General features: G+C 49.8%; 1 protein-coding gene across 1 annotated transcript; it reads right to left on the bottom strand.

Moving 5' to 3' along the window:
* Positions 1–1,886: 1,886 nt before the first annotated feature.
* Positions 1,887–6,313, bottom strand: LOC308620573 (folate receptor alpha). The gene is made up of 5 exons (XM_081240277.1): positions 6,258–6,313; positions 5,998–6,171; positions 2,742–2,930; positions 2,408–2,543; positions 1,887–2,250 (listed from the first exon to the last, which is right to left on the bottom strand). The coding sequence occupies exons 2-5, from the start codon at positions 6,157–6,159 to the stop codon at positions 1,964–1,966; spliced, it is 774 nt and encodes a 257-aa protein (XP_081096403.1). The 5' UTR covers positions 6,160–6,171; positions 6,258–6,313; the 3' UTR covers positions 1,887–1,963.
* Positions 6,314–9,493: the final 3,180 nt, after the last annotated feature.

Genomic DNA, 9,493 nt, shown 5'->3' with positions numbered 1-9,493 from the left:
TTAGCCATTGGCATCCTTGTGGACCCCGAACTGAAGGCTGCCCTGTGACTTGACAAAGATGAAAGGAAGGTCTTTGGCCCTGCGTGGATGGGGGCTCTGGGCTGCAGGGAGTAGGGATGGGAGAAACTGGGGCTTTTCCTGAGTGCCAGCCCATGGCATATGCAGTCGCTTATCACCCATCCTCACAGCTGCGAAAACTGCGGTTCCCAGGCAGCAAAGAGGGGCTAGAGCTGAGTCTGATTCCAAGCCTGGCTTCTTTCACAAAGAAAGAAGAGAGCACCGTGAGGGCATCAGAGTCTTGAGGGTTGCAGATCCAGTGTTTCTTCTCTGGCCTCATTTCCTGCCCTTGCCCTCTTAACTTCTGTCTTAGCCACCTAGAAATTCTGCTGTGCTTCTCTCACCTCCAAGCCTTTGCACTTCCTGAACCCTCTCCATGGAATGCCATTCCTCCACCTAGTCGGCTTGGCAAACATTATGCTTTGGAAGCCTTCCCTAACCTTTCTGGGCTTCCACGGAACTACGCCACACTCTGTGCTCCCCTGGAGCAAACCGTCAGCTCACTGTTCTAAGAGTTACTGGTTCTCACATCTGTCTGCCCCCACCAGACAGTGCAAGGGACTCAATTCCCTTCCTGTCGGCCGACACCGGCAGATTGGGTGTTCAGAAGGCATCTACTGACTGACAGAATGAGTGCATGGATCCCTAAGCACCTCCTCTGTGCTAGACACCGACCCAGGCCCAGAGGATCTGGCACAAAATGTCATAGACATGGCCCCTGCTTTCAGGTGTGTGTGTTTTGTTAGGGAAAAGTCAGACAGTAAACACAGTGGATGGATATCTGTACAAGAGGACTTCTTTTGGTTGAGTGGTCAGAAGTCATTTTAGTGGAGAATTAATTGTAGGTTGAAATCTAAGTGGCTACGAGGAGCCAGCCTGCAGAGTATAAAAGAGCATTCCAGGAACCCAGAGAGGGAATATTTGGAGTAAAAGAACCTCCCTCTCTCAAATATCCATCAGTAGGTGACTGAGTTAAATGTGATCTATACACAGAACGGAATATTGCCCAGCAATGGAAAAGAATGAATTAGATCTTTGTAGATCAATATGGAAAGACCTCAGAAACTGTGTTCTCATGGTAAGAAACATGGCAAGTGAAAACTCCACTGAGATGCCCTTTATCCCACCTATCAGTTTAGCAGAAAATCAGCTTAGCAGAAAATTCAAAGTTTAACGCTATACTGTGTTGACCAGATTGTGGGGAAACAAGGCTAATGGGGGCCACAATGATATAACCCCTGTAAAATTGTAACTATCAAAATTGTAAATCCAAATACTCCTTGACCCAGCAATCCCTCTTCTGGAATTCAATGCTATAGCATTCTACTATGTGCATGATTTTTCACTGTAGAATTGTCATTTTTAAAAAATGGAGACAATGCAAGTGTTCATCATGGGGATCTGCCCACTAATATATCCATCCCAGCCCACGTCTAGTAAGGGAAGGAAAGGGAAAGAAACTTTCAGGAGCCTGGTAACTCATCTACCAATCTCTCCCCAGCTTCCCTCCACCAATTCCCTTGTTCCCTTGTGGTACAGAAAGGGGCATGAGGGGGAAGGCTGGTGCAGAAGTAAGAGCCCGAGGCTAAGGGATCAACTTCCACCCCCTACTTGCTGCTGAACTTCAAGTTAGTCCCAGTCCCTCTTTGGGCCTCTCAAGAGGAATGATGAAGCAATGAGGCATGCCCCCACCCCCAACCCACTCATCCCCAAATTATTTATAAGGCACAGGACACACATAGATATATCTATTAGAATAGGCTGTCAGAGGATCCCTGTAGGACCTTGGATCAGGAACCAATGACCAGGGTATTGTGAGTCCTCCTCATCTGAGAGAGTGGAGCTGGGCTGAGCTGAGGTTGGGTGCAGGCAAGGAAGGTATCCAGGTGTCAGCAGTGGAAACAGCTTAGCCAAGGAACCAGCGTTGCAGTATCTGGGTCAGGTTGAGCAGGAGAGGTCCAATCCCCTGCAGCATGGCCCCAGAATTTGTGGTCTCAGCATAGAACCTTGCCACCTCCTTGTTAGGGTTGCCCTGGGCCGGGTCGAACCACATCTGGATGCAGCGGCCGCTGCCCCGGCCATAGTTGCTGACTTTGTAGGAGTAACTCCAAATTTCATCGCACAGAGCAGCAGGCGTGGGGAAGTAGAAGTCAAAGCGGTGGCAGGCAGCTCTCACTGGGCACTGGTTATACCCTGTGGGGAGGATGGAAGACCTGTAGCCACTGGGTCCAGAACCATCTCTTGTTCCACCAGCCCCACAGCCTCAAATCTGCGTATACTCGTTCCACACACCCCCTCCATCTCCAAACCCCTCCCTCCCCCCCGCCCCCGCCCCTGCCCAGTCCCTCACCTGAGGTCCAGTTCCAGCCCTTGTGCCAGTTGCTCTTGCAGGTGTAGGAGGTGCGGCAGTCTTCCCACCAGATCTGACAGTCCTCTTTGCACAGGGGCACGTTCAGGACCCTCTCTTTGCGCCAGCTCTGGTTCACCTTGGGGGAGCGGGGGAGGGAGGGCTCCAGTCAGCCAGGGATCTCAGCTGCTACAGCCTTGATGGGGTCCAGGGCTGGGGGAGGGGGCGGTGCCTCTTCCACCCTCAGTCCAGAATTCCTGGACCACGCCCTCCCTGCAAGTGGCCGGTGGGCCCTGCCCTCTGCTGAGGTTCATGTCTGTGGGGATGGTGCCCGTACCTTCTGGATCCAGGGCCCCAGGTTAGGTGAGCACTCATAGAGGCAGGTGTCCTGAATGAAGTGGCGCTTGCAGGCGGGCTCCATCTTGCCACAGTGATCCCAGTTGAATCTGTACAGGTAGGAAATATCCTTATGGGCTTCTTGGCTGGTGTTGACGGAGCAGCAGGCGTTCTTCTTCCAGGGACTGCACTGGGAGGGGAAGACACGGGACTAAGTCCTTAACCCACCAGGGCCATCTCCTTCACATTCTGGTTCCTCTGACTTGGGTAGGTCACCCAGAGGAACCCTAGGGAGGCTGCCTCTAAGCCTGGCCTTGAGGAGCCCTCTTTGTGGGGTAGAGGCAATAATAGTATTGACTTTTTTTTTTTTTTTTTTTTGCGGTACGCGGGCCTCTCACTGTTGTGGCCTCTCCCGTTGCGGAACACAGGCTCCGACGTGCAGGCTCAGTGTCCATGGCTCACGGGCCCAGCCGCTCCGCGGCATGTGGGATCTTCCCAGACCGGGGCACGAACCCGTGTCCCCTGCATCGGCAGGTGGACTCTCAACCACTGCGCCACCAGGGAAGCCCAACAGTATTGACTTTTAACAGAAAGTAACACAGGGGATGTGGGAGACCTGGAGAACCATCGTCTGGGGGAGCAGTTATTATTTGTACATGTCTAAGCGGTTTACAAAGTTATTTCACGTTATCTGGGATGTTTAGATGACTCATTTTGCACTGAGACAGTATGAACTGAGTGCAGGCAGTGTGCTGGGTGCTGCGAATACTGTAATGAACAAAATAGATCAAATCTCCGCCCTCCTTGCGCTATGGTTTTAGTTAGGGCTGGGGAGGGAGGAGACAACGAACACTGGGGGCACTGAAAATAGCAGACGCAAAGTCCCTGAGGCTTTTGCACTTTATCTTCTCAATCACCCAGTTATTGAGTAAAAGGTCGTTACTCCGATTTTTACAGAGCTTAAGTAAGCTGCACCCCTTGTGGATGGTAAGGTTAGGGTTTTACCTCAGGACAGAGAGGAGAGGGAGGAGCCTGGTCGCGGGTTGCGGTGAGGGGTGGAGGGGAAGGGGGCCAGTCTGGCTCTCTCAGGGTCTGGAACCCCAGGTGAGGGGACTCCTGGTAGGTCTTAAAAGCAGCGGGGCACAGAGGGGCAATGACCACATATAGGCCTGAACTTGGGCCTGACTAAACATGGGAGGCAATCCTAAGGTGAATTCAAGGCAGGTAAGATGGTAGAAGTGGTGGAGATTTCTCTTTAGAAATTGCTGTAGGCTGGGAGTCAAGAGCTGAGCAATCACGAGCCAGTTGCTTAAAATGTCTGAGATGAACTCTAGCATCCAGGCTCAAGTGAGAAGGGAGATGTGACAGGTCTGGACACTCAGGAGAAACTAAGGAAAATCCCTGAGGGTGGATCCAAACCAACCCCGTTCCAATAACCCAGCCCACGCCCGGGGCTGCTGCCGCAGAACCTGCTTCCAGGCCTCCCCAGCTTCGTGCATGCAATTCCTTAGGTGCCCAACTCTTGGTCGCCCTGCAAGACCCCATGCACCTCATCCCCGACCTGCCAGCCAGGGTCAGTGGTTTCTGCCTCCAAAAGAGTTAGTTAATATAATGAAAAGCGGGGAATTCCCTGGCGGTCCAGTGGTTAGGACTCCGCGCTTTCACTGCCAAGGACATGGGTTCAATCCCTGGTCGGGGAACTAAGATCCTGTAAGCTGCGCTACACAGCCAATAAATAAATTAATTGACTAGATTAAATATAATGAAAAGCACTTCCTGGCCTATGCTAGAGACTCAGCAAAACCAGCCACTCCCATATAGCCTGCATCCCTCAGAATTAAAATCACCTGACTCCCTCCAAGGTCTGTGTCTGCATCATTTCTTGGCAAAGAGGAAGTTCTGCTTAGCGTTCTTTAAAGCAACCTTTAGAACTTAAAAAGTTTTGGGAATTCCCTGGCGTTCCAGTGGTTAGGACCCTGCACTTTCACTGCCGAGGGCCCAGGTTTGATCCCTGATCAGGGAACTAAGATCCTACAAGCCGCATGGTATGGCAAAAAAAAAAAAAAAAAAAAAAATTCCTAAAAAGAACTTTAAAAGTTCTAAAAGTGCAGTGATGGGTATGGGCTTTCAGTTTGGGAGGATGAAAAAGTTCTGGAGATGGATGGTGGTGATGTTTGTACAACAATGTGAATCTACCTAATGCTACAGAACTGTATGCTTAGAAATGCTTAAACAGCAAATTTTATGTTATGGATATTTTACTACACACACATGCACACACACACAGAGCAAATAAACTGTTGGAAATGACTCGGAGGTAATGGGCTGCTGGGCTTCCCTCTTTTCACTTGGAGCCCCTGGAAGCAGTCCATGCCAGTCTTTCCCTGGGAACACCCCAGCCCTCCAGCAGTGTGAAGCCTTGTAGGGAGCAGAGAGGGTGACCGGAAGGAATGAGATATCGGCATCTCTCATGAGCCTGGAGTTCAACTTCAAGCTCAGATTCTCTGAGCTGCTTCAGGAGCCTTCCCTATGAAACGGGGACTCAGGCCTCACCTCGCCTACTCTGCATGCAGCAGTATCCTTGGCTCTGGCCACACTAGACTTGCCACCGCTTGTGCTGTCACCCTCCAACCCGTGTACATGCTGTCCTCTGCTAGGCTGCCTTTTCCTGCTTTGTCTTCCTGGAAAACTCTGGCTCATCCTCCAAGGCCAAGGCCAATGGTCCCTTTGCTTGGAAGTCTTCCCAGCATATCTGATTTGTCACTGTCTCTTCAGGATGTAATGGGGGTGGGGACCTGGCCTGTTTGTAGTTATTTGTCACATCGTGACCATGAGGGACCTGTCTCTTCTACCTTGATTTTGAGTTCCATGGGCTGGCACATAATGAAGGTTGGGAAAGGTTCCACCAGTCCCTCTCCCGGCACCTGCTAATGACTGGCTTCTCAGTTCCCACATGTACCTGTGCCCTCTCTGGGCCTATTTCCTCATTTGTATAAGTAGAGACCACCATCCACCTACCAAGGAGGCCTTTTGGACATATTCACGACAAGGTGTGAGGAAAACACTTGGCCCATAGAGGGTGCTAGATAAATAGTCACCCCAGTATTGTAGTGGCCTCCTGAGAGAGGGTCCACCAGGACCACCTCAGCCCCCCTCCTGCCTCCATCACTTGCCAAAGCTGATCTTCCCATCTCCCTAACTTCTCCCCTTTTTGGGGTCAGCCGTCTCCCCTGCTCCAGACCCCACTCCATCCTCACCTGGTCATGTAGCTTGTCCTCAGGGCCTGGCTTTGTCTTGTGATGTTTGGCGTTCATGCAGACGTTGAGCAGGTCTGTCCTGGCCTGTGGAGTCCCGGGCTGGGCACCCCATGCAGCAGCCACCAAAGCCAGAAGTAGCAACTGTGTCATCCGCCAGGCCATGTCCACCCACTTCTGCCAGAAAGCCACCGTAAGACTCTTGGTCAGATTTCCTGTCTCCCCCGCAAGCCCAGATCTTGGGGCCTCCCCACCCAGCTTACCCCACAGCACAGATGAGCCAAGTGATGAACGGACTGGCGAGGTCTGGGCCAGATGGTAGGAATCCACCCCCACCTGAGGACATTTTAACACTAGCTTGCTCTGTGACGTGGAGGGAACCACCAGCCCTCTCTAGACATCCCCTTCCGGATTTTGCCAACCAGTATTTCACCCACAATCAGAGGGTCCTGCATAAGAGGAACCACAGGGCGTGATCTGCTGATGGGGTTGGGGAGTGAGAGGAGGGGCGCCAGACAGGCTCTGCTTCTGCTTCCTCAGCCCATTCCCACTAGCCCAAAGCAGTCTAGGTTTAGGCGCCCAGAGATTGCCCGTGGGGCAGACAGGAAAGCTGACCCGGGGCCAGATGAAGGCCACTGAGCCATTCAGTTCTTGCTTCAGGTCCTGGACCATGTGCCAGGGGAGCCGGGAGTAGGGGCAGGGCTATGTGGAAAGCCAGTGAGACTGCAGGCCCAGAGAGCTAAATAAACCCCAGGTCATTGCACCGCGGCAACCCTCTCCAACCCCCATGGACGGGTCTTGGGAAGTTCCCCGGGCAGAGTCAGGCCTAGACCTGGGGGAAGGCCAAGAGGTAAGGGGAGTATGTAGGAGAAGCTGAGCCCGAGTAGTGGGTGGTGGGGCACCAGAGGAAAAGTCTGAGAGAAACCAGCCTCCCAGGGTACCGGGGAGCTCCCACCTTGCCTCTCCCCTCCTGCCTTTCCTCCCCGTCCTGCCCTTACCTCTGCCCTCAGTCCACCTGGGATGGTAGAGTGTCTCCCCACCTCCCCACACTTTTTTATAAGCCCGTCCTGACTGCTTGATCAGCCGCTCTGTCAAGGAAGGCTGGAGGCTTTGTCTAGGAAACAGCTTAATGGTCTTTCAGTTAGGGGCCAGTTAAACAAATTATGGTACATACGCGCAATGAGATTTAACCTGGTGAAAAAGAATAAGAAAGCTCTTGATGTACAAATATGGAAAAATTTCCAAGTATATTGTTAAGTGAAAGAAGAAAGGTGTATACACTTAACGGTCAATTAAACTACAACAAAGGAGTCAAGAGCATACAATGGAGAAAAGACAGTCTCTTCAATAAGTGGTGCTGGGAAAACTGGACAGTTACATGTAAGAGAATGAAGTGAGAACATTCTCTAACACTATATACAAAAATAAACGCAAAATGGATTAAAGACCTAAATGTAAGACTGGAAACCATAAAATTCCTAGAAGAAAACATAGGCGTAACACTCTGACATAAATCGCAGCAGTATTTTTTTGGATCTGTCTCCTAAAGCAAAGGAAATAAAAGCAAAAATAAACAAATGGGACCTAACTATATTTAAAAGCTTTTGCACAGCAAAGGAAACCATCGGCAAAACGACAAGAAAACCTACTAAGGGAATTCCCTGGCAGTCCAGTGGTTTATGACTTTGCACTTCCATTGCAAGGGGGCATGGGTTCCATCCCTGGTTGGGGAACTAAGATCCCGAAAGCTGTGTGGTGCCACCAGAAAAAAAAAAAAAAAAAGGCAACCTACTGAATGGGAGAAGAGATTTGCAAATGATATGGCCGATAAGGATTTAATACCCAAAATATATAAATATCTCCTACAACTGGACACCAAAACAAACAACCTGATTTAAAAATGGGCAAAGACCTCAACAGATATTTTTTCAAAGAAAACATGCAGATGGCCAACAGTCACATGAAAAGATGCTCAACATCATTAATCATCAGGAAAATGCAAATCAGAACCACAATGAGATATCACCTCACACTTGCCAGGTTGGCTATCATCAAAAAGACACAAATAACAAACGTTGGTGAGGATGTGGTGAAAAGGGAACCCTCATACACTGTTGGTGGGAACGTAAATTGGTGGGGCCACTGTGGAAAACTGTATGGATGTTTCTCAAAAAACTAAAAATAGGTCTTCCCTGGTGGCGCAGTGGTTGAGAGTCCGCCTGCCGATGCAGGGGACATGGGTTCGTGCCCCGGTCCGAGAAGATCCCACATGCCGCGGAGCGGCTGGGTCCGTGAGCCATGGCCGCTGAGCCTGTGAGTCCAGAACCTGTGCTCCGCAACGGGAGAGGCCACAACAGTGAGAGGCCCGCGTACCGCAAAAAACAACAACAACAACAAAAAAAAACTAAAAATAGAACTACCATATGACCCATCAATTCCACCCCTGGATGTACATCCAAAAAAACAGAAACATTAATTTAAAAAGATACATGCACCCCAATGTTCATAGCAACATTGTTTACAATTGCCAAGATATGGAAGCAGCCTTAGCGTTCATCAACAAATGAGTGGGTAAAGAAGATGTGTATGCACACACGCACACACACACACTGGAATACAACTCAGCCATAAAAAAGAATGAAATTTTGCCACTTGTAACAACATGGATGGACTTGAAGGGTATTATGCTGAGTGAAATAAGTCAGACAGAGAAGGACAAATACTGTATGATATCACTTATATGTGGAATCTAAAAAATACAACAGGGAATTCCCTGGCAGTCCAGTGGTTAAGACTCCATGCTTACACTGCAGGGGGCAAGGGTTCGGTCCCTGGTTGGGGAACTAAGATCCAACATCCCACATACCTCAGGGCACAGCCAAAAACAATTTTTTTTTAATAAAATAAAAATACAACAAACTAGTGAATATAACAAAAAAGAAACAGACTCACAGATATAGAAAACAAGCTAGTGGTTACCAGTGAGGAGAGAGAGGGGGGAGGGGTAACATTGGGGTAGGGGCTTAAGAGGTACAAACTTTTATGTGTGAAATAAGCTACAAGGATATATTGTACGGCATAGGAAATATCGCCAATATTTTATAATAGCTATAAATGGAGTATAACCTTTAAAAATTGTGAATCACTGTATTGTACACCTGTAACATATAATATTGTATATCAACTATACTTCAATTAAAAAAAAAAGAAAGGTGCAGAAAGGTGACAATAGAATGCAATCTTTTGTGTAAAAAAGGAGGAGGGAGGGCTTCCCTGGTGGCGCAGTGGTTGAGAGTCCGCCTGCCGATGCAGGGGACACGGGTTCGTGCCCCGGTCCGGGAAGATCCCACATGCCGCGGAGCAGCTGGGCCCATGAGCTGTGGCCGCTGAGCCTGCGCATCCGGAGCCTGTGCTCCGCAACGGGAGAGGCCACAACAGTGAGAGGCCCACGTACTGCAAAAAAAAAAAAAAAAAAAGGAGGAAGAATATATGTGTTTGC

The sequence above is a fragment of the Mesoplodon bidens genome, assembly GCF_964165515.1.
Source record: "Mesoplodon bidens genome assembly, chromosome: 7".
NCBI classification, from domain to species: domain Eukaryota; kingdom Metazoa; phylum Chordata; class Mammalia; order Artiodactyla; family Ziphiidae; genus Mesoplodon; species Mesoplodon bidens.
This window is presented reverse-complemented; position numbering and strand designations above follow the sequence as displayed.